Source organism: Leptinotarsa decemlineata, unplaced genomic scaffold (assembly GCF_025532065.1).
Source record: "Leptinotarsa decemlineata unplaced genomic scaffold, Ldec_3_MD MMD2_P_RNA_scaffold_5, whole genome shotgun sequence".
In the NCBI taxonomy this organism is placed as follows: domain Eukaryota; kingdom Metazoa; phylum Arthropoda; class Insecta; order Coleoptera; family Chrysomelidae; genus Leptinotarsa; species Leptinotarsa decemlineata.
In genome coordinates, this window is record NW_027412532.1 from 2,905,063 (window position 1) to 2,931,587 (window position 26,525).

A 26,525-nucleotide genomic window follows, 5' to 3' on the forward strand; every position below is an offset into this window, starting at 1 on the left:
TCTTGTCCTTTCTGGAAATGGGATGAACGCGGGCAATTTTTCAACAAGCAGGAAACGTCCCTCCCTCATAAGACATGCATTTTAGTTTTTTATCCATCTGTGGAAATCGAATAAAGCGTTCATGATTGAGTAACAGTTCTCTGTTCCTTTCAGGAATCTGCGAACAAACCATAAATGTCATACTTTCCGAAGGAAATATACTCAAAACTCATTCATTCATTCCAAAATAGCAACTTACCGCTCTCCAACAATACTTCCTCTGTATACAAGTTCATTTTCTACATTATAGAATTTTCTGTGGGAAATTTCGATGTAGGCACCTCTTTTTCCATCAACGAATTCTGAAAATGAACTGTTTTTATGTACCATACACTTCAGATTCATGTATCTCCTCAAAAAAACTTGAAGGTGTCAAATCAGGTAATCTAGTGGGCTCTTCTCAGGGACCAGGTCTGTTTGTCTACCCGTTTGGATAATTGACAGACCCAAATGAGTTTTCAATCGATGACACGGTTCAGCGAGATGAGACTGGTTGAAACTAGTTAGATGACAATTATCTGAACCAGTGGATAGGCAGATGTGCTCTTCTTCAGAATAACCTGCTGAGTCACTTTCAGATATCTTGAGGCGATTTGTGAAACCTCAGATGTATGTTACATGACAGCAGTTCACTCCAAAACTCAGATTTGAGGAAGAATAATGATATTTTTGTTCGTTTGCAGATTCCTAAAACAGATATGGAACTGCTTATTACTCAGGATTGACTGAGCTGATTTTCGGAATCAGGAAAGTATCATATAGAGAATTCGAATACGTGATGAAGAAAGCATCAATTACTTTTTTTTCAATAAAAACATCAGTAGCACCCTCTTGACGACGAGTAATGTAACAGTATTGTCACTAAAATTGATTCATTTTTACGTGAATTTTGTCCAACCTTGATATCTGGTTTCGTTCAAAAGTAAGCAATGTGGAAAAAACTATTTACGTCTGCCATGTATATTTCGAAAGTCTTGATTGAAATATCATGTGAATTTACTTTTCCAGGACGACCATACACCACATCAGGACCAGGCCCAGGTAAACATTTTATTATATTAGTCATACCATCACTGATTTCTACAAAAGTATATCATGGAAATGAAAAAAATTATATACTTGTTCACATTACACATACATTCAACTCGGTTGAAACACGCTAGCATTATATAAATTGAGAATAAGGCTCTCATGAGGTTAAGTTCAGGGGAAATTCATTTTGTATGTGAATAGTCCTTAACTTCGTGATGTAGCAAGTCGAACATACATCACATGGACCATTGTGTACTTCCTTATATGTGAATATTTTCTGATGTTGTGAACTATCGAGTTGCAGAAAATGTTAATGAACTTCTCCCAACCTTCTTCGATGTTCCAGATTATCGTAGTTGCTACGGTTTCATTTGGACTCATCAATGGGCCATGATATTTTCAAGATGTATACCAGAGAGTATCTTAAAGTATACCTGCAATTTTCTAAGGGGATGAAAACACCTAATCCCCTCTCAAAATAACCTTCTTCATCAATGTCATGAACTGCTCTCAAATTCAACAAATTCAACATTATCCAGCAGAAAGTAACTTTACCAAGTCGAATTGATAAAGAATAATCTTTGGTTTGTTCCTATTACTGACAATATCATCGACAACTGAGCAAAATAATATTCGCCGCTTTTTACCCATGCGTTATTCCGTAGATGGTATAATTTTAACCTATTTTTGCCGCCCCGGACAATTGCTCGGTTTGCCCCTCTCTAGATCGGACGCTGCTTGGCATTTCAACCGATGTTGACATTTCTATTTCACTGGGGGTACCATCAAAAAGTCTGCAGTTCAGTTTCTGCTCACGTAGAGTAATTAACATAGCATTAGTCTTTGATGTATTTAAATTCAGATTATTGTTTTTCGACCACTTCAGCACATGTTCCAGAGTATTTTTGGCTACAATTTTCAATGCATCCAGATCGCTCTGGGCTACTAATACAGTAGTGTACCTTCTACTACCGTGATATTTTTCAAACAACTAGCGCTATCTCTAGGTCAGCTCGGATACTTTTGGGACCACCCTGGTATTATCACTACTATATCTCATGCGACGTAGGAAAATCTGACCCTCCCTTCAAACCCATTCCATGGGTATCTGTTCAAGTTACGAGGGAATGTGAATAAGTAGTGGTGAGAAACAGTCGCTCGCTACAATAAGTTTTTGTCCCTGTTTAATTCTCATAGTATTGATATTAACATTATTCAATCAATTCATTTATGTTTTTCAGTTATCGACTGCACAGGGGTACAAGATGGAACTTACTTTGCAGACCCCTTCGATTCCACTAAATTTTATGAATGCAGCAAAGGTTCTGCAATTCATTTCACTTGTCCTGAAGGAAAACGATGGGTTGATCCGACAGTGAAGTGTGCTTAAGAAGTTGCATTGCCACCTGAAAAAATCCAATCGATTCACAATAAGTGAATACTAATTGAAAATATATAAGTGAGTCACGAATAAAAAACTATCAACCTCAAATAGTACTTCTATTACCTATTCCCTATTTCGAACCTAAGATACACCATTGAAACCAGAAGTCAAAAAATCTATACCTCTATACCAATATTATAAATGTGAAAGTTTGTAAGGCTAGATAAATATATGTTTGAATGTTTGTGACCCTTTCACGCCTAAACGATTGAACGGATTCAGATGAAACTTTACATAAATACAGTTTATACATCAGAATAACAAGAATAACATATAGGCTACAACTTACGGAGGTTTTGTGTAATTCTGGTCATAATATAACGATAATCATTAGGAAACTGGGAATAATTCTTGCTCCCTGAGGACTGTTTTGGTGTGCGCTGCCTATAACGTCAGAGTTACATGTAGATTCTCACTAGTTCAAATTTCCATTGTCTAATATATAAAATGATTTGAAATCCCTAAAACAACTTAAAAATAAGAATTAAAAATGAATAGCTGGAAATAACAATTATATTAAGCAAAATCCTTCATCAAACGAAAAATGGCAAACTTCCGTGACTTTTTATTTTTATTTTCTTTTTCATTTCTTCATTTTGATTTATTCAATTGTTCTATTCTCACTTGTATTTTATTTCACTATTATTTCGATTCAGGTTTATTTTGGTTAATATAATTGTTATTTTCAGCTATTCATTTTCAATTCTTCTTTTTTAGTTGTTTCAGGGATTTTAAATCATTTTATATAGTAGACAATGGAAGTCCGAACTAGTGAAATTCATCATGAAACATTGTCAATCACCTCCAACAAAAACAAACACACTTTCCTTCAATATGTTCACTATTCATTTCCAATCTGTTTCCCGTCGTCAAAAATTCATTTTTTTAGAAGTGTTCTGTTGAAATTACCAATAGAAACCTTTCTGAAATGATTCTTGAACTTGAGAAAATGAAAAAATCTTGAATGAAGTATATCTATCATAAAAATAACGCAGCATCAATGACAAATTGGAAATTGGAAATACTCCACTTGTTTTTCCATATAATTATAGACATCACCATTCCATCAAATTTATCAGAGCAAGCAACTTTTGTTCGAATAATGATCACATTGAATTGATGAGATAATGAAATAAATTTTGAATCAAATTCAGATGACTTGATTGAGATGAATGTTAATGTTTGTGTCGCCTTCAAAAAATTCGGAGAATTATTGAGAATAACACATTATTTTAACATACTCATCACATCCAAAAGTTTCTCCGTATTTTAGTTATTTATTTTAAAATATTTTCTTTGACAAAAAGATTTACAGAGACAAATTGAATGTCATCGAATTTCCTCTAGATGGATTAGATATGAAAAACTATGTAGCAGACAATGTGACTTGTAACTGTGATTTGAACTAGTAATTTATGTTTTATTGTTGATCGAATTGTTTTTCAGACCGTTCATAATGAAGATAATAATAATAATAATAATAAATATTTTCGTAACCAATAAACATGATTTTGTGATATAGTGAATTGATGAATAATTACATATGGTAAATATAACAGAAAACCGAGAGAAGGATATATCATTGTGCATGGGGTTATGAGAAGAACAATACTACAACTGATAATTTTGTATATGTCATAGAGAATATACTTAAATATATATACACACACATGAGTACGTTGAAATATTCAAGTGACGTATTCCTAAGACAATTTTAAGAAGAAAAATCTGTATGAACTTGTGTCTGAAAATACTTCGTTTCGGAGATAAGGGGTTTTGAAATTGAATTTTTTTATTCGCTTTTTGAAAATAACTCTTGCAAAAAATAAGTTATCTGCAAGAAATTCGATACCCGTGGTTTTTTTTGACGTGGGATATCATAATTTTGTACTAATTTTCATGTTACATCTAGAGGGCGTTGCGTACGCTGTCATTATTCATCTCAAATTGCCCTAACTTTTTTGACAGTAAACTTTTGGTACTTTTCATGAAAAAACCTAATTCACACACCATTTCCAAGTAAAAAAGGTACACCTCCTCAACAACGCTGGAGGTGATCATTTTCGACATATTTACAATTTTCTATATCGATGCATATTACTTTATAGCCAAATTTGATTTCCATAATTATTGTCTCTCTCCGCTTACAAATTGAATCAATCAAATCGAGTAGGCTATGAAAGTTTGTTCATAAAAATAGAAGTTCGCTGTCACATTTTCAACTATTAATTAACAAATTCACAGTTCGGAGTTTATAAAGTGATTTTTTGGTATCATACCCGACTTTACGAATGCTGAAATGGCTGATATGATTTTTGCATACGGCTTGACTGACGGAAATTCAGGCGGGGTCAGACGCATCTATCAGGAAAGGTATCCCCAACGCGTGACTTCTTGTGCAGCGACATTAGCGAATCTTTTCCGGCGACTTTCTGAATCTGGAAGATTTGAAACAAATTCTGCAGAATGAGGGCCACGGACTACAAGAACTGTAGAATTGGAGGAGGCGGTTCTCGAAGAAATTTAGTGAACTCCAGAGACAAATACAAAAAAAAATTTGTCAAACTTCAAATGTGAGTCACATGAGAGTTTACAGAATTTTGAAGAAACAGCAATTATATCCTTATCATATTCAGCGTGACCAGGCACTTACACTACGTGATTTCCAACCACGTATCGAATCTGCTCAATGGCTTCAAAGAAAAGTCGAGCTTCCCCAACTTATGGAAGATGTTCCCATTGGTCTCTGAAATCACTCTTGATTTGTGCACGCTCATTTTAGTGTGATAGCAACCATGGATAGGAAGAGGAGGCAATGAGCATTGGCCCCCGAGGTCACCGGACCTCAATCCCGTCGATTTTTCCTTTTATGAACACCTAAAATCACTGGTTTATGCTAGTTTGATTGAAAACGGGGAAATGTTGAGGGATCGAATCATAGCTTGCTGAGAAACGATAAGAAATACCCATGGCATTTTTCAACGGGTGCGGAATTCTTTGATGAGAAGAGCAAAAGCTTTTATCACTGTTGGGGGGTCGTCACTTTGAACCGTTGTTTCAATAGTTGTTTCGTTCGATTTTCATATGTTTATTTTCCTAATAACGAGCATAGTACTTCTCCGAATTGTTTTTTTTACAAACTCCGAAATGTAGCACTTTCTAATCGAATAATTGAACCTGAAAAATTTTTATAATTTGGATCGAATAAGCAGTTCGATAATGCTCAGTTTGAAAGAAGTCTGTACGGGTATACTGCGTATAAAGTTTGATGAAAATAACTGAAATTGCAAAAACCTTGTGACAAAAACCTATCATGTTTTGAAAAATTTCAACAATGTGTATTTCGAAAACGAATCATTCTTCGTTTAACATTTCATAGAAAAAAGTTTTGTAATGTTCTCATCAACTTCACTTAGCACCCTAATCATCTCGGAAACGATCACCTCCAGCGTTGTTGAGGAGGTGTACCTTCTTTACTTGGAAAAGGTGTGGGAATTAGGTTTTTTTATGAAAAGTACCAAAAGTTCACAGTCAAATAAGTTAGGCAATTTGAAATAAATAATGACAGCGTACGCAACCCCCTCTAGCTGTCACACGAAAATTAATACGAAATTATGATTTCCCACGTAAAAAAAACCCGGGTACCGAATTTCGTGCAAATAACTTATTTTTTGCAAGAGTTATTTTCAAAAAGCAAAAAAAAATTCAATTCCAACACCCCGTATCTCCGAAACGAAGCATTTTTGGACACAAGTTCATATATTTTTTCTTTATATCAATTTGAATATTTCCATTCTTGGTGTGGAATGTTCTTGAATGAGCCGATTTAGTGGATTTAAGTAAGATCTTCGGGTTTTTTGAGTTATATTATGAGTGATGAATTGGTTGAGGCTTTCGCGGGATATTCAGTTCTACTATGTTCATTCGAGTTTGAAGGCTGTCGTAGTTTGAAACTGCATTCTTAGGTGTCGCCAGCACGAGTGGCTGAATTCTTAAGATGTTTTATTCATCTTCCGATGACATGATGAACATCTGTGAATCATTATGATGAATAAACTACAGGATAAGCCAGCCACTCATGCTGGTGAACCGTTAGGATGCAGTTCTAAGCTACGACAGCTTTCAAACCCGAAAGGACATATTATAATGTCCTAGGTACGTGAAGTGTCTCTGTGATGATGTTCCATCACCTTTGGCTATCGCTATCGTATCATCAGCGTACATTTTGAAGGTTACAGGTACATAAAGTTCATCGAAATCATTAATATAGAACAGGAACAGAATTGGCCCCAATATGGACCCCTGAGAGACACCAATATCTGTTTCAGTTTGCTGTGAGAAATGATTGTTGATTGCTACTTATTGCTACATATGCTAATATAGCTTTTCCAGTAAAATGTCGTGATTGATACAGTCATTTGCCCAGTTAAGGTCACAAGCTATTCCAAAAGGGCCTCATATACAGGCGTTATTTAACCATATTTCAGCAAGTGGTACAGTAAGTTCTGATAGGCACATTTTCAATAGAATTGTAGGTACCTCATCCGATCCCGAAGGAAATTTATTTTTAATTTTGATTCAACTAACTGAAATAGTTCTAGGTCCTGATATGGCATGAGAAAACGAGAATTTAGAAGTGATGTAACGTTACGCAGAAAATGATTGTCACAGTATCTTTTTTTAGGCCCATTTGTATAGCATTTAATGAAGGGTTCTACCACGTCTTTAAAATTATCAACAATGGTGTTATTATCGTTTATATTTATATCTGATTTGATAGCCTTTGATTTATTAGATAGTTCTGACAATAGTTGTCAATCAGATCTTGAAGGGTTGTCAGAATTCTCCATTTTGTTCTGAAAAAAATCCTTTTTTGTTTTAGTTATCAAATGTTAGAGTAACTTCCCAATTACCACCATTGTGCGAACATTGATTTGTTCAATGAGCTGAGCTATCCTTAGCAGATAGTCATATAAAATCGCAGACTTTTCTGTAGATCTGTAGGAGAAGAATATTGTGGAGGATTTCTTATATTTCGAAGAAATTAGCAAATCGTTAACTTTTTCGTGATATGATGCAATATTTTGTGGAATTTTTATCCAAATTTTGTATATGAAACCTTCTAGTGAAGATTTTTGGAAAGCAATAGACTTGTGATGTGAGTAGCTGAAACTTAATGAAAAACCATAACGCTTCATTTTGAGAATTTCAATGAACAGTTTTACAAAAACGCAACACATGTTTCGCTTCACAATAGCTTCACAGGCGTATGAAGACACGTCTAAAGAAGCCAATGTATGGTAAAACACGTGTTTTACAGACATTTCAGAATGAAGTGTTTCTTGAATACCAATAGATTTTACTGATAATCTACCTGAAAATATCGATCATGAATAGAATCACTTGACTGTGAACAAAATTTCCTAACTGAAAATAAGTTACGTAACAATCGGAATAAGTTACGAGATCTATTGACTTCGATCAATGTTCATGAAGATTATCGAGCGTCTTGTGTAAGATGAATAACAATTGAAAAACATATTGTGTACATAAATATATAAATGTGAGTTCGACACCGTTACTGGCAGTAAGCAGGTAGAGCAATCCAGGAACATGAAATGTGAGTAGGGAATGATATTTCGGTATTTCCAATTGATCACATGATTTTTTTCCACAGATATTATCTTTGCTGTCTGTGTCTTCGGCGTAGTCGATATTGGTGAGTTATTTTTCGATACACAATTGTTCATTCACACTTCAAATTGAATCTTTCAAACATTTCGAAATAAAATAATTTGTAGAAACCTGAAGAAACACATCATCTCATATTAATTAACTGTGAAATAGCAGGGGCAGTCTTTTGCGATCTTTCAAAAGCTTTCGATTGCGTGGATCATGAAATTCTGCTGCAGAAACTAGAAGTGTATCGGTTTAGAGATATATCTTTAAAATATTTCAGATCATACCTGTCAGAACGTACTCAGAAAGTCAAACTCCCGGACAACATATCCCATCTCCAAACAGTTACTTGTGGTGTTCCACAATGATCGGTTCTAGGTCCAATTCTCTATAACCGCAGAAATAACCCAATTCGCTGATGATACTACATTATTTTGGCATTGCAAGAATGAAAGGAAACTGCATGTTTTGATCAGTTTGTATATTATGAAACTAAAAGATTGGTGTGATGATGATCCCTTGTCATTCAATATCTCAAAAACTAGCATCATCACCCTTAAGTGCTCCACTCTAGAGGGTGGGTACTCAATTAATAGAAAACAAAATGTCAGCAAAATTTCTGGGATTACGAATTGATAAGAATTTAGATTTTGAAGGTCACATAAATGAGCTATGTAAAAAAATTTCATCAGGATGCTTTGCAGTCAGAGTATCAGCAAATGAATTGGGCACTAATATGGAAAAAATGTGTACTTTGCTCTTATCGATTCCCATCTGAGATACGGTATCTGTTTTTGGGGTACGTGTTGCCCATACATGTTTGATAGGGTGTTTGTACTACAAAAAAGAAGAATTACAAATATGTGTAGAGTTGGATTCAGGGATTACTGTCGACCTTTATTCAGAAACCATGAAATCTTGACCTTGCCTTCCATACTTATATTGGAAATTTTGTCTGATGCAAAAAAATATAGGACGGAAATTTTCATTTCTACACGACGAAATACCAGAAATAAGCTCAATATAGGTTTACCGATTTCGATATCAAAAATTGGGAGGTCTTTCATAAATAATGGAAAAAAATGTTTAACCATTTGCCAATTGAGATCAAAGGCATACCATGTACCACTAAATTCAGAAAGTCTGTAAAAAAGCTTCTGATTTCAAAGGCCTTTTATTCTTTAGACGAATTCTATTCAGACAGAAATTAAAATTATATAAATAATCAATTTCAATTATTGTGTTTCAGTCCCTACTGGTATTTAAACTATGTGACTTTTTTTAACTTTTTGTTTGATGTTTACATTCAGCTCTGAACTGTATAGTTGAAAATGTTTACGAAGTTGATACTTACTGTTATTTTCTATGCATTCACTATTATATTTTTATGCTTTATATTTTTTATATTCACATACATTCATGTGTTGCATGAGAATATTCATTATTATCATCATTTATTTCAATATAGAGCATATTATTACTTTTTGACTACTTTTAATCCCAAAATGCTGAAATCACCAAATGTTCAAATATTACTTTCAATTTGTATAACTTATATTCTTTAAAATAATAACACTTTGACAAAAAAAATTTATCTTCGACAATATCTTCTAAGTTATGTATCTTATATTTCTTAGAATAGTAACACTTTGTCAATGATATTTCATCGTCGACAATAAAGTACATTTTGATTTGATATCAAAGCTTCATACTTCTATTATCCAAAAATGTGTTAGCAGGTTTGAATTTACGAGAGAAAAAATCGAAATCAACGAATCAAGAAAATTTTTGAAAATTTTTGTTTCAATTGACTCGTCTGAATATAAATATCCAGACATTTTTATTTATTCAAATATCTCATTCATTCTCAATCATTTTTTGCATTTTCAGTATTTTTTTGGGAGTGGAAGCCAAAATATGTATTAAATTGATGGACGGAGACTGAATGCCACTTCCAATCACGGATTATTAAAAAAAAACAATGTGGAAGTGCCAATGATAAAGTTGACAAGATGGATAAATCTAGGGTTTATGAGCTAGAGTGTCCGAAATGTATACCATTGAGAACAGGTAGCCAGATTTTATCAATGTTCATTGCCTCTTTTTTTTCTATTGAAATTTTTCCTGTTTTTTTCTATTTCTATGGCCCCTCTGTATATTCTTGGATAGTTATTTTGAGTTTTATCGAGTATTACTTCTTTTCTTCTCTTCGGAATAAATTATAGGCAGGAAGGTATGGGTACCCGTCTCTATGAACACAAGACGAATTGTTGACTTGGACAAACCGACAAATCAACTGTAGGCGAATATGCTCAAAATGACTATCCAAAAGTATATAGAGAATCGATAAGAATTCATAAACACAGGAACAATTTCAATGAAAAAGAAGAAGCAATGAACATTAATGCCATCTGGCTACCTGCCAGAACCTCTCTTTCCCAGAAATTTTACATTTAGATGATAGTAGATAACGAGTAATGGATATTGTGACCTTGAAGAGTTTTTATCATCGAGTTATTGCTTCAACTGCATTTTTTCAAATTCATTTCATTTTATATTCTTTCACAATATTTTTCATCCTTAATTTTTTATATGACTATCATTATAAAGGTGTTTTCCTTCATTTACGTACGGTTTGTACGACTTGGCAGAATGATTTTCAAGTTTCTTCGTCTCTGACATGTGTGATTCATGTTCAGAAATTTGACTACTCAGTGAATGAAAAAAAAACATTTTTCAGCTACATCGAACCTACTGTCGGAATATGACTTCTCTTTAGATCCTGATTGTCCACCACCGGGCAACCAATCAGAATCAACATACTTGCCTTACTATTACGATTGCTCCAAATTCTACGAATGCTCAGATGGAAAGAAAGTACTGATGAGTTGTCCCGAAAATCTTTACTGGAACATCAAACTCAAAATTTGCGACTTTCTGCGGAATGTAGATTGCTGTAAGTAAACTTTTTTTTTTTTTAGCTAATGTAAAAACCAAATTATAACCGGTATGATTTCAAGAGAAAGATCACACTGATCTTGATCTTTTTCTTGAAGATGATCACTTTGTGATCGAAACACGGGTAGAGATATTACATTTTTTTAAAATGTATTTATTGATTATCCGTTTGATATATAAGATATATACAGATTTTGAACAGATATATAAGTATGTACAGGATTTGTGTTGAGAAAAACCTCCAGTAATATTCAAACTGGAGGTGATGAATTATTAAATATTTTCGAGAAAAATTCAAATTCAACCCAATTTTTGAATAAGCAGCGTATATTCTCAAAAGTCCTATCATTATTTACCAAACAAGGGAAAAATTACAGAACATCAACTCATTTGGGCCAATTCATTATGGAATTTTCTAATTTCTATGAAATTAATGGTGTATACGAGTATAATCAGTAGTAACTCAAGCATGCTGATCAAAACTGTCAAAAAACAGAAATCACTACTGCTTGAAGAATCTATCGAATGACGAATCACGTGTCAAGGTTGCATGAGCGTTCAACAGTGAAAATTCTACTGTGACACTTTTTGGCTGGCAATCAATTAATCAATCAAGATACGCTTTATTTTCTGAAAAACAATCTTCCCATTGTTGGAACCATTATTACAATATAAATCAGTCAAGAGGTTGATTAAGATAAAATATAGGTCAACAGTATTATTTACTGTCATTGGAAATGTAAAATATAGTGGAAGATATGAAAAAATGTATGAGAACAAGACACATTTGCAGGACTAACCTCTGCGAGGTATCTGCATGAATGCCTTTCTTGTATGATCCAATGTCCAGGCTGGTATTAGCCTGAGAATTAGTTGTTTTCCGGTAGGCATTTACCAGAACATAGATACATATTTCTTTTCTCATATATAGAAACTATGCATGAAAACATATATTCAAGTGTATTTAAAATCTTTATTTGGTAGAATCATATGTGAGAATCTCAAAAGAAGTTTTGAAAACATACACTTTGCGTTCATAAGCTCATAGTATAACTATTTATGAATTCAAGTGATTGTGTTTGTTGGAACACATAGTCTAACATGCCTTCAAAAAATTATGAGTTTTGTTCGGTAGAATAACAATTAACGTTATTCATATACAAAATGGTTTTTGGAGACACTTTGTATTTTTGACCACGACCATGGTCTTTCCCACCAGTGAGGGTGAGTTCATGAACAAACATGAAGATAATATAAATGTGGTGATCAAAAAGAACTCTGCAGAATACACGGGAAATTCAAGTTTGTTCCGTTTCTCACCCATTTGAAATTTGCGGATAATTAGATGTGATAAAAAAATTTCAACTAAGTGTGAAGAAAATATTAGGGAGTTGGAAAATTCCATAAATTCTCTGAGAACCGTAAAACTATGGATTTTATAGAAAATCCCTTAATTTTTTCTAGTGAACAAGTCTGATTTTTTTTTCACTCTCAAAACAATCGTGAATATTAAAAGTTATAATCATAGTTGCCTAATTCAGCTCTATAGATCGAACCAAACTGATGAATATTCACAACAAAATCTAGAAAGTTCCCTTGAAGCTGAGGCTATCGTACAGAATTTTCAAATTATCATTCATGCTAAGACTTTTAATTTTGTGAAGAGAAATTGAATTTGTCTGAGATCATGAAAATCCATCAATAAAAATATCGCAGGCAAAAAAAATGTGTTTACTAATTGAAATCTTTTTCATTTTTCAGCTTACGTTTGGACTTCTACTGCAGGTATGTATCAGTTTACAATTTGGGAATATATTCAGCCAATTTTTCTATGTTTCATATCAAAGTTAACCACCAAAATGCCCCTGTTTGAAACATGAATTGACGAGAATAGATGTAGAATTGAGTCAACATTTTTTTCGTACCGAAATGTGAGAAAAGCTCGTCAAATAAGAATAATTTTTACGTATATTATGTAGGGATATCAATAGAATATTCTCTTAGGCAAAATATTTTCTATCATTTCATGAATTCATATGTTGCTTCTTCTTTGGACGAAAAGGAATGGAAGATTTGATATTCTGGTGAGTTAATGGAAATCGAATGGAAGATTTCACGTTGTGGATGATATCTTGGGATATAGCATTATTTCAAATGAATATACAGATATCAATACTCGAGTTTTGTTATGATCCTGTATTATTCAGAATACACTGACAGGTTAATAGGTGAGAATTCATAATTGTATCCATGATGATAATAATACATTTTTCACAATTGCATAACAATTTTCATGGATATTGTTCTTATTAATTCATACCCTGTAACAAAGAAGTGGAAAAAAATACCGTTAGAACATGTCACATGTCATTGTTCCAAAGTAACCAAAATCGTTGTTATGGAGTCCAAAGCTTGTCGCCTCTGTCGTATTCCTATTAACTAGTCTTTACTACTGATGAAAAACCGTGTATATTCATTAAAAATAAAATCAATTCTGAACAAACTATACCACGCCGCCTATGCTGTGCAAAGAAACTTCTGACGTTCGGTAACTATTTAGTTTTTATACCATTAAAATTGACTTCGTATGTACTGTATCCATTAACTGGATAATAATTATAAAATCTTTCGGTGATGAGTCACTTTTGTACCATTCTTTCAGATAAGTCTGAATTGAAAGTGCAATTTCGATTTTTTTTCAGGTCCACCAACTCAACCACCTACTCGGCCATCTACTCAACCATCAACTCGACCACCAACTCCTCCACCAACTCCAAAGCCGATACCAGGTAAGTTGAATGTTTTATATCATTCTGTACATAACAAAAGTGATATCAACTATGCCAATATTTTCATTTATCATCAGAATGACACGATTGTCATGGTTTTGCCGTGAACCGTTCCAGAAAAATTTCAGTTATCGATGCTCTGAAATACTTGTTGATGAAGAACAGATCCCTGATTTTTGTCGGTCTTCTGAAATGATATACTTAGTAATAATAATAACAATAATATCATAATAATATCGTTTATTATGCATAAAAATACAGTTATACATAAAAGGAAAAGGGTAAGCCAAAGGCTATCTTCCACCGCTTCCAAAAATTATGCAGTGAGTAAAAGAAAATAATCATAAACATACTTATTCATCATCATAACAATAATAGAGAAGAGAAAAAATAATACATCAAATAGTTGCTAATAACGTTTTATAATCTTGACATAATTTTGGTCGATTTAACAATTTCATTGCAATACCATACATTGAATTTAAAATTTTTCAAATTAGCATTTTCAAACTGTTTTAATCTTCCTCTTTGAAGATGATCACTTGGTGATCGAAACACGTGTCGAGGTGTTAAACATAACGATTTGTTGTTGGAAAAAAAACTCCAGTAATATTCTTTACTACACCAAAGGTTCCAAACAGTGCATCATATGACCTATTATAGGTCAATTGAATATTGCTGAAAGGTCAAACAGGAATTTCTGGCCTGAAATAAATCCGAAAAAAGTAGTTTTCCCAACCTCCTGAAATGCAATATTTTTTTTGACGCGCCTTCCACAAACCAATTTGGCGGTTTAATGCCTGACGTTTCGTCTACTACTGCGGTATACATTATCGAATGCACATCGCCTTTGATGTGGCGATGTGGTACCGGTCGCAGTGCCCGAATTGAAGATATGGTTGTTGCTCTCGTCGTGTCGACTGCATTAACTATGATTCTCGTAACTGGAAGGACTAGTAGCTGGATTTTATTGATGTTGATGTTTTTTTCTGTTGAAATCAAACAAATACTCCTATATGAACACTGAAGTACACGGAAAACAATTTTCTCTGTACAATTTGTATTCCAAACATTCCTTATGGAATTGAATCAGATATCACTCATAGGATTCCTACACAGTATACTGAATGAAAGCTGAAATTGTTTGCTTTACATGGAACTCTGTTATCTTCACTGGTAGACATCGATGTTTCGCCGTAAGACACTTGTCTTAGGGCTCTTCTGTACCAAGATGGGGTAGTAGAAAGCCAGAAACTTTCTTTCCCAAAAATAAATCACTCCTAAAAATGTAACCCTTTCATTCCATTCACAGTTCTCTTTATGATAGTCAAAATTCTTCTTGTGAAACATATTCTGATTCCACACAGCAATTCATCGAAGTGAAAGTTTGTTTTTTCTACACCAGTAAGAATCTCCCTTCATCAACTTTTTTTCAGCTCGTGGAAGATAAAGAAACGTAAATAACAACTCTATTTCCTCCACAGAAAAGCTTCCGTTCAATATTTTCAACGTGTTCCTATTCTTCATCAGCTCTCAGAAAATTGATGTCACCACATTCAATCATTTTTTTCTCAGGTGTTGATTGCAGAGGAGTTCCAGATGGTACTTATTTCGCAGACCCCTACGATCGCTCCAAATTTTATGAATGTGTCAAAGGAGTACCAGTGCTTTTCTCTTGTCCGGCAGGATATGTATGGGAGGAGAGCAGACTGCAATGTGTGTCATATCAACCATCCACTCCGCCCACTCCAACCCCCGCTCCTGAACCAACAACTACAAGTCCAGTACCTGGTTGGTAATTATATGCTTTTACTTGTGATGCTCTGTTAGGAACCTGTGGTGTAGTAATGAATATTACTGTAGTTTTATCCCTTTATACTGTAGTTTTATCTCTTGAAGATGATCGCTTGGTGATCGAAACACTTGTCGAGGTGTTGAAAATAATGATCTGGAAAAAAACTCGAGTAATATTCATTACTACACCAAAGGTTCCAAACAGTGCATCATTTGTTGATTGATATCAGTAAATTATAATTATAATAGCAGGGGAGCCCACGATGCAAAATGTGGATTTACTCGAGCATCATTGAGACATATTAGGTTGCAAAGCTTAGACGATAAGAAGAAAAAAATTTTTATATAATTGATATTGATAGCATCAATGTCCTACGTATTTTTAATAATGTTGGTACGTTAATCTGATCGTTTGCATGATGTGGGTGGTTATACGTAACGGTTAAAAGTGAAAAGAAAAAAATGTAATCGAGCGCATCAGACTTTCTAAGGGTGTGTTAAGTGCAACAAAAAAAAAGCTCTCATTCAATAATCTGACGATTTAATGACGATATAATACGCAAGAAAAATTCGTCATTTCTAAATACTCAAGCGCGTCAGATTGAGATATATATGGTTCATCTTTATGTTTCAGACGAGCTGTCTCATAATCTGACGATTATTTAGAGGGATTCGCTTAATCTGACAAAAACATTTTTTTTTTCAATTCATTGAACTTGTATGCATGTTTTTTGAGTATAATACTTGTATTTATAAGAAAATAATTTCAAAGAAAAGCTCAAAAAAATTTAATTTCTTATAATCAATTGATTAATCAATGAAGAAAATAGAAATGAAACTTTCTATGTTTTTTACCACTTTTATTTGTAAGTAACGTTACTGCAGTTTCGTCCTATAAGGACATTTTCAAACTTATATGTTGTATAAGTTTGAAAATGTCTTTATATGATGAAACTTCAGTAACGTTAGTTACAAATAAAAGTGGTGAAAAACATAGAAAGTTCAATTTCTCCTTTCTTTATTATGATTTCCTACCACGTAGTAACGGCTACATCCATCAATTGATTGATTAATTAATCATCATCTTCATCACGAACGAGTCTCTGTGATCACCTGTGATGGGGTCATGGCAACAGAAACCAGAGTGGGGACGGAGTGAGAGAGTAATAGATAGAGAAAAAGTGAATAGAGAATAGAGGAATAGAAACTCGAAGAGGGGAAATATAGGTATCACACAGCTATCACACGCATTAAACTTTATCGACAGATTTTTGTTACTTAGGCTTGCGGAAATCGTCAGATTATATATTTTTCGTTATCCTTGAATTATTTCCTTTAAAATGAAAAAAAAACAGCTACGCCCGAGAATATCGGAATGACGTTATTTTTTCACACCTTTGCTGCCCTTCCTTTCTTTTGCGTCACTCTCGAATTGTCATATTAGTGGAATATACACTCTTCAGCAGGTAATTAACTCACCCTACCTTAATCTGACGCGCTCGAGAGTTTCTGATGATCCATTTTTTTTACTATTCTGATCCTTTGTCCCTCACAGGCGGCCTTATATGAGGGGCTCATATTTGGTGGAGGTACTTAACCGGGTACAAGGTATCCTCCTGTATACTAATCTGCCGCGCTATAGTAAATCCCGTAATTCACACTTGGGCTCCCCTATTATAATGACTGATTTCTCATTTTAAGGTGTCAATTGCACGGGAGTCCCAGATTGGACTTATTTTGCAGACCCCTTTGATCGTACTAAATTATACGAGTGTGTCAAAGGAAACGCAGTACATTTATCTTGTCTACCAGGACTGTATTGGGATCAGAAGAGACTGAAGTGTGTCCCAATTATTCCACCCACTCCAGGTAAATCATATAGCCCAGTTTACAAATTCGCAGTTTCTAGAAATATCAGCGGTAGCTCATTGGAATCAGAATTATGTGTAGAAAAATATATTTTCATGTAGGAGACATGTTTTGGTTTGTGATGGCACAAAATAATTGTATTTGTTGATCACAAATCAAAATGAAAAAAAGAAGGGATCTACTTTATCAATAATGATTCGAGAACTATCAGCCACCCTGTTATTTCATGTTATAGAAATGTATTTAGGTGGAATTGCTAATACAGTGAGGCATTAGAAAAACAATCCAATCAATCGATAATCATGCAAGAAGACAATGAGTATATGCCGTCTTGAACTACTCAAATATATATCCATATCCAGGAAATCTTGGTATTTCCACATTGCATGTATTTGCAAATAACTCAAAAAAATCTTGACGAAATATGTTGAACTTATTAATTTTGTTCGCAAATAGTCCTCATGGCTAGTGTCGTACAAAACGCGACAATTTCTAACTGCCTCTATTAATTTTTCCTTCATTTCACTTGACACGCCGTGACTCACTGAAGAAATCTCCGGAAGGAGGACTGCGTAACGCAGAGTCACGGACCGCGAAAACTGCGTCACGTCACCGTGCGTCGGAACTTGCGGGGTTCCTATCATTTGTATGGTTCGCAGAAATTCAACGTGACTCACCCTGCGTCACCTCACGGACCTGCGTCTCAACTTGCGGCCGGCCTAAAGGTCATGTCAGTATTTTCTTGAGCCACCCAAGAAATACTTTGTCCCATGCAGAGCTTGAGGAACATACCCAACATATATCCATTCTCCGTCACTTCTCGTAAAATTGATATTACTATTAGGTTGCCCCTTTTGATGGGTCGACTCCAGACTGAAATATCTCAGTAAATACTGATTCAATTCATTGGGAATGAATGTCATTCAAATCAGTGCCAACGTAACACAAGCCGATTGGTCCCTTGAGGGTGCTCGGATTTCGATAAAGCCGACGGAGGCCGTTTTGCGTAGTCCTGAATGGCGGATGTTCTACCGTTGAGAGAATTATCGGAATGCTTGAAAAGAATACTGAAATCACTGGAACGAAATTATGCAAACTAGGTTAGGTTAGGTTAGGTCTAAGGTAAGTGGGTCTATTCGTCTCTCCACCGCAACCCGCAAGGGTTTATTGTGGGTCACACCTATTCACATCCGTCCAAATAAACCCAGCTTCTAAACGAAGTCGATTAGTTTGTATGGTGATTGGTCTTTGAGGTCTTATGGTACTCTAAGCCGTACTCTAAGAACCTGATTTCGGTCCCCAGTGGGGCAGATATAAAGTATGTGCTCTGGTGTTTCACGCAAACCAACGTCGAACAGAGAATAATGATAACAATCGTATCCATTCACCAACATAAAAAAATAAAATAAAAAAATGGAGGACAATGATTAAGTTTCGACGAAAAGATGGAGTGTCCACCTAGGCTTTGAGGCTGAAATCTTCGGAATGAAATTTCGCATACCGACATCGAACAGTGCATTAACTTTGGGTGGTTTTGACAGCGATTTGGTACAATTTGAATTCATAGGGAAAAATCGGCCGGAAATCGGTCAACGGCATCATACAATAATAAGCTGAAAAGAGGTGAAAAAATCAAAATTTGTAGAATCATCACTGTATAGAGAATAGAATTTTCTATCGACCAGTGTATACCACGATACAGTGAAATAAATATTTATTGAGACTGAGAGCTACAAAAACACATGACATTGAAACGGACATAACCAAATTTTCAATGATTTTTTTTCAGGTGTTGATTGTAGAGGAGTCCCAGATGGAACTTATTTCGAAAATCCATTCGATCGCACTAAATTTTACGAATGTGTTAAAGAAGTAGCGGTGCTTTTCTCTTGTCCGGCAGGTGAGGTATGGGATGAACGCAGAGTGCAGTGTGTAGCTGATCTGCCTCCCACTCCATCTCCCACTACAACTCCGAAGCCAGTACCAGGTAAATTAAATTCTCCTACATCTTGCACCAAATCTACTTTCAACCATGCAAATACATTCATCCATCTCAATTACAAAAACACATTGAAAATCATTTTCTTGTGGAGTTTTTCCACCGAATACTCCGTTTTTCGTGTAGAAGTGGATAGTTTTCGAAAGTAAAGTTCATGGTGTTGCCAATTGAACCTCTATTCACAAATTTGTGTCGTTTTTCTGGTGTGAACTGCTTCAGAATGAATCAACTAGTTGAGGAGTTCTAGAGTAACACTTGTTTCGGTTTTCTGGTTGGATACATTGTATGTGATGAGCTCCCAATTTTTTCTCGATGTTCTAAACCGAAAAAGTTTCTTGCGATGTTTTGGTCGACAGTCAAACTGAAAACTGCATCCAAAGCAGATTCAATTTGAGCTTCATGATATATTGTAAGGTACTGAAAAGCTGCCTTCTCTATTTTTGCATTGAAATGTACTGTTTCAGCAATCAAAGCTACTATTTCAGCTTTGAAACTTTTTCTATTACAGCATTGAAAGCCACTATTTCAGTTCGAAAAGACTATTTCAGGTTCAAAAGGTGTAATTCCAGCACTGAAAGGCATTGAAAACCATATCCGCATAATTCGGATATGCGGTTGTTTACCTCGTTTATGGGATGATGAGGCGATGGCAAACATGTTTGTCGATTGTTTCAGCTTTTTTCGAGGAATGATACTCTGAAAAGAATTCGATTTTCAACTATTGAAAATCATCGACTTCATATTGATGATAGGCTCTAACCTTGCACTGATGAGTGGCCAAACAGCCCGAAATTGGTCTGCAAGTGTGTTCTAATAATTGAAAATCGATTTCGGTAGTTGTATCGTCAAAAGCATATGCAGGAATAACTTCAGTGGAGAATCCTGCACTGACACCAGTCGAATATAATCCAACGCCCTTCGTGGTATTAGCCAGAGGAGTGGTTGTTTTCTGGTAAGTGTTAGTCCATTAACATTCCGAAGATTTTAGAATATCAGACACCCGGAATTGAAGTGACTTTGAGACAAGCTTTGGTATAGATCATCAAACAATATTACTTCTCTTTCTTTGCCTATGAACCTTTTGCTTCAAGGTAACTTGTTCAAATTAGTGTGGGTTCTAGTTTCAACTTGAGGCCTCACCTTGATAGCAGTGGAAAATGACTGAGGACCAATGTCATTCTAGTGGCATCATCAACACTTTCCTTCAATATAGGACCGCCTTTGGCAGCCCCATCTAACATTGATGCATGGCACCATTGAAATTAGCATTTCTCATGCAGACCTCACTGATTTTTCTGCGATATCCAAAAAACTCGTGTTCTACATTATCCAAAAACTTGGACAAGGCTTGCTTTGCACGTTTCACTTTGCGCAGCTTATTCGTTCAGGACTCACATCCTTCAGGCTAGATGACTGTCAGAATAAATATCGGTCATATAGTGGGTTCTGTATAGGTTATGTCAGAAATTCTTCGGGTCATCTATGGACCACCGTGCAATGCTCAAAAGTTACCTGCAACATGTATATATTTTGTTCTTAATAAGTCCTCAGAATAATAATCGTACTTCCATTCCATCAATTTTTGTTTACAGGTGTTGACTGCACAGGAGTCCCAGATGGAACTTATTTTGCGAATCCCTTCGACCGCACTAAATTTTACGAATGTGTCAAAGGAGTAGCAGTGCACTTTTCTTGTCCGGCAGAAAAAGTGTGGAATCAGAAAGGACTCCAGTGTGTTTGAAAAATTGGTATGTCTCCTGTGAAGGTCGAAATTAGCTTCCGGTGACGATATGATTCAAAAATATAAAACTGTCTCACTAACTCGAAAAGTCTCAGACTCAATAACTTGAATAAATGATTTTCATTCCTGTTCATTTTCTGTTTATCAACCGCCATTTATTAACCGCCATTCAGATCTTTGAGTCGCTTCCCAATAATAATAATATAGGGTCTTCCATTAAGCGCTTTCTATCTTTGAATTTAAATAATACAAAAGTCTGTGTGAAATATCATCAAAATTGTATATTCGTTTGAATGACGTACTGATGCCTTGATATGTGGGATGTAACATCGTTCGAATGTGCGCTACGGCTTCTCCTGATGGAGCGCATTAGAAACGTCCAATTCAACATGACTCGCGCATGAATCAGTCCAAAGTGAATGTGACTATTCGACCCTCCACCGCAACCCGCAAGGGTTTATTGCGGCTCACACCTATTCACACTCGACCAAGTAAATCCAGCTTCTTAACGAAGCCGATTAGTTCGTATGATGAGTGATCTTTCAGGTCAGATAGTGAGAGTGAGTACGGCTCTGCCGGATTCTAAAAACCTGATTCGGTCACCAGCGGGGCAGGCATGAAGTATGTGCTCTGCTGTTTCATCATTATCCAAACAGAGGCGACACACACTGCGTTCCAACAGTCCGAGTCTCTGCATATGTCTCAAATGACAGTGACCTGTCAGAAGGCCTGTTAGACATCGTAGTTCATCCCTACTGTAGTCCAACAACTGTTTGGTATCAAGCGCCACACGGTAAAAAGTCTACCGGAAGTCCATGAATGTCCTTGACATCCAGGTTCAATGTTTGTTTGGCAAAGCCTAAAGCGATGACAATGACAGGTTCTGGTCCGATGTAGCTGCTTGCAGTACCCTCCTTTGCAAGAGAGTCATCAGCTCCAGGCCAGTATGGCCAGGAATCCAGACCAGAGACAATCTGTTCAGTCTTTCTATCGAGGAGAGTCTTTTTTGGCAGTTTGCTACCAATTTAGACGTTGCTCGGTGGGATCCATGAGCTTCCAACGCCGCTTGACTGTCTGAGAATATTTTTATTGACTTGTTTATAAAGTTGGGTCCTTACAATCTCTGCAAATAATTCAATAGCGTAAATTTTCGCTTGAAATACAATCGCATAGATTCCTAGGCGGGTTGATATCTCTGTCCTGGGTCTGCGACTGAACCGGGAGGTGTTTTGGACCCATCTGTGAACCAACAACTATCTGCTCTTGATATTTCCTTCTCCCGGAGGATCCAGTCCTCTCTACTCGGGAATAGCACTTTATAAGGCAGTTCGTAGTTGAAAGTTGGAGGGATGAAGTCAGAGGTCATTTCTAGAATGCTGTGACTTCCAATGTCAACCAACAGTCATTTGCATTCTGCATTGAGTTGATTTGTACAATTGGCGATGTGCACAAGAAATATAGCCTCTCTCTCCAGAAAAATGTGGAGAGGAGGTAGATCTAGAAGGATCTCCATGGCCGCTGTCAAGGGCGTCAAGCAGACTATACATCAAGAGCGACCACAGAAGGGGAGATAGTGCCCCATCTTGAGGGGAGCCCCTGGTGACCCTGAACCTGATGGCCTCGTCTTGAAGACTCGTTGTTGCAGTTCTGTTTACCAGCATGACATAGATCCGGCCAGTTATGGTTTATTCTATACCTTTCCTAGCCAGAGCTATAGATTTAGGTAGTGCATTGTCAAATGCTCCTTCAGTATCGAGGAATACAGCAACCGCAATCTCCTTGCTGTCAAGGGATTTGGATATTTACGACTCGAAAAAAACCACAAGGAAAAATCTAACGGAGTAAAATCGCACAATATCGGTGGCTAGTTCACATACCTCCATATGAAATGGCCATGCCCCCTCATGTCGACGCTGTCTAGATCATCCAATTCAGGATAAAAAAGTTGGTAATCATCGACCTATAGTACTCATCGTTGACAGTGATGACCTGGTCAACTTCGTTGTCGAAGAAATATGGACCGTTGACGCCGTCAGCTCAAAATCTACACCAAATAATGAATTTTTTGGAATACATTGGACGCTTTTGTATCTGATATCGATTGGTGTCGTTACAAATTTGACAGTTTCATTTGTTCACGTACCTATTTATCCAGAAATGGGCATAATCGCGAGAGATGATTTTTCGATGAAAATGAGGTCTGTGAAGGGCCAAGTTTTCGTGAGTGATGCAAAATCAACTGCTTCGGATTCTCCTGCACGATCTCAGAGACAGTAGCAATGTTTTCGTCAGATCTTGCGTTTCGTGAACGTACGGGTGTTTGTCGATCGTTTACTGATCCAGAAGACTCGAATTTATATACCACATTGTGCTTTTGAGTACTATATTCGTTCACGTTGATTTGGAAAAAACAGACTGAATGAATGACAAGTGATTTGACAAATGTGGCTTCAACAAGATGGACGTTATAGATTGCCAAAGTTTGGAAGACTCTGTTGGGAGACCTTATACTTTCAAAACTTGAATGAAATTGGCTTATATTTGACATAAAAAGCAACGCCAGTATAGCATACATGCTTCTCAAACAATATTAATACTTTTGTACCCGGTTTGAAAGGTTTTTGGTTTCAAGTAATATACAAAAAAATCAAATTAGAAACATCTTGAGCATCAAAAATGTTTTTGAGTATTTCAGAAGATATCCTGTTTTGAGTTTTCCTTCATCCATGACGCAACTATTTCAGCATAGGAAAGTATCTTGTGCTATGTATCGTTAGATGGATCTAGTTGACCGTCTGAGAAATAATTGTTTACAATTCATCATTGGCGACGAAGGTTTGTTGTTAACGTTTTATTTGACCTTTCGTTTTTTATTTTCAACCTCATTCTGTGAATTTCGATGCCGGTGACATCCTTTTGGAAAATAACTTATTTGCTGAATATTGATAAAGTTTTTCTTCTGGTGTTGAGTAAGTGATAATTTTGTTCTTTAAAATGAATGTATTACTGGAATTAGTAAATTTTTAGTTTTTGGAGTCGTTACCGACAACCGTAAATAAACTGAAGCATCCTGATAAACCTTCACTGTTACCCAGAACCCATACACAAAATTACCCCTGTTACACTATATGTGAAATATCAGAAAGAACTAGCCAAAATTATCAATCATAACACAAAATTCACTCACTATGAACGACAGTAGTACACCATTTTGATTTGAACTCACCTACAGGAACGTATGTTTTCATCTCATCGGGTATTGAATACGCATGTGTCTTTATAATAAAATAACATATATACGCCATTGGCTCATTAAATTTATTCAAAAAGACTCTTAACAGATCGATCCTCATCAACCTCCCGCTTTCATAAACAGCTACACGTTAATTTTCAGGAAGTGAGGTCTCTTCCTGTTTGCAATTATAGCATGAAAAATATCAAGTTCCATCCTGAAGTTCCACGCTTTCCACGTTGACACCGACAGAGTTGATCGTCAGGATATCCCTTCCCGATCGCTGAACATCCTGTGCAGGTTTCGACCGCACCAAGTGACACTTTAATTAAACGTCTTCCGGGACCCGGATCCGTTACATGGTCGATCTTCGACGGAACTATACAGTGCTCTAATTGCTTGCCCAGTAATTATAGTCCGGAGGCACAACGTATAAAATATCTAATTTTCGAAACTAGGATAATACCAAGTAACCTTGGTGGTAATATGATAGAGCTCGCGTGATCAACAATAGTTCTGAACTTTTCACCTGTCTACCTCGTGCGAACCAACTGAAAATTCAGTATATTGGAAAGAAATAGTGAAAACAAGTCTCAAACAAAGTGAGAAGTGGAGATGACTACTCTGATATAAAAACGCCATCCATGGAATCAGCAAGAAACTCGAATCCTTTTCATGAAATGCGGCATTCACAAGATGAAAGGAATTTCTGTTACTCTACAGCACATATGTATTGGGCCCTGGACTAGCTTGGTGGGGGTGAACCACATCAATTCATTAGAAATATAAAGCATAATGCCTATTTGAGTTATCCACCAGAATCTATAATGGCCATCTTTCCACTCAATATACTGGCAGTACAAGGGGTATCGAAATCTTCGGTAGCAGACCAGATCTGGAGATTGATCAATAACAAACAGAAGGATCATCTGAGAGAAACAACTAAAATCACTCCATTCATCATTCGTATCAGAGAAACGTCTCTTTATGTGATTTACTTTCTTTGTAAAGTTTTTTTCAAGAAAATATAGTTACAGCTTTAGTTTACTCTGAAGAAATATGGTCAGTGATGAAGAAGCAGGCAGAAAAGGATCTGGAAATAATTGAAGATTGGTTTGATTGTGGACAATTATTATCTCTCCTAAAAATAGATAATTCGCATGTTTGCGGATAATAAATTATGAACGTAACAAAACAAAGGCTGCTTCAAAAACACCTCACATATCTCTCCAAGATTTCAATAATTTTTTTGTTAATATTGCGGATACCATTATTAAATCTTCACCTCAGATGGACATGGATGATTTAATTGATTTCGAAGAATTTCTAGTACTTTGTAGCTTCTTTTTTCTCGGTCTCGTCACCGAAAAGGATATTATGCGCGACTAATTGTTCGGAACCTTGGACAATCACAGGCCCATAACTATAATTTCTATTTTTTTCAAAGTCATTGAAATAATGATGAAGAAGCGTATGTATGATCACTTCAAAAGTTACAACTTCTTTTCTCAGGGTCAAAATGGGTTTCGCAAAAATCGGCCGATTCTTTCACGAGCTCCTTCACGGTCGAGCCTCGAGATGACCAATTACCACCGTTTACTTCGGAAAAAATTGAAAATAATTCATTGAACATTGAATCGAATTCATCTCCTGGTTTGGATGGAATAAGCCCCTTTTTTCTCAAAAAGTTTGCCGAAACTCTCTGCTCTCCGTTGTCAACAATTATGTCAGTCTCTTTCGCAAAATCTCGCATCCTACGGGTTTGAAAGAAGGCATCTGTCACCGCTATTTTCAGAAAAAGGCGATAAACTCAATCCAATCAACTACAGGCCCATTGGTATTTTATCCATACCTTCCAAAGTAATGGAATCCATCATCGTAGAAGATATGTCAGAATTTTTAACAAGAAACGCAATAATACCACCAGAACAACATGGTTTCGTCAAAGG

The 26,525-nt window shown here is 35.8% G+C and overlaps 2 protein-coding genes across 2 annotated transcripts in view; one reads left to right on the forward strand and one right to left on the reverse strand.

The window, feature by feature from the left end:
- Positions 1-21,475, forward strand: part of LOC111506196 (uncharacterized) — a 28,657-nt gene extending 7,182 nt beyond the window's left edge. Inside the window, exons 5-15 of the mRNA XM_074186773.1 lie at positions 1,048-1,080; positions 2,313-2,458; positions 8,084-8,135; positions 8,193-8,234; positions 10,935-11,150; positions 12,914-12,937; positions 13,855-13,941; positions 15,517-15,732; positions 17,437-17,604; positions 19,394-19,591; positions 21,196-21,475. Of these exons, the coding sequence (XP_074042874.1) occupies positions 1,048-1,080; positions 2,313-2,458; positions 8,084-8,135; positions 8,193-8,234; positions 10,935-11,150; positions 12,914-12,937; positions 13,855-13,941; positions 15,517-15,732; positions 17,437-17,604; positions 19,394-19,591; positions 21,196-21,344 (1,331 nt within the window). The 3' untranslated portion in view covers positions 21,345-21,475. The remainder of the gene's footprint in view (positions 1-1,047; positions 1,081-2,312; positions 2,459-8,083; positions 8,136-8,192; positions 8,235-10,934; positions 11,151-12,913; positions 12,938-13,854; positions 13,942-15,516; positions 15,733-17,436; positions 17,605-19,393; positions 19,592-21,195) is intronic.
- The window catches only part of LOC111502093 (neuroligin-1), a 476,486-nt gene that overhangs the window by 252,551 nt on the left and 197,410 nt on the right, over positions 1-26,525 (reverse strand). The window lies entirely within an intron of this gene.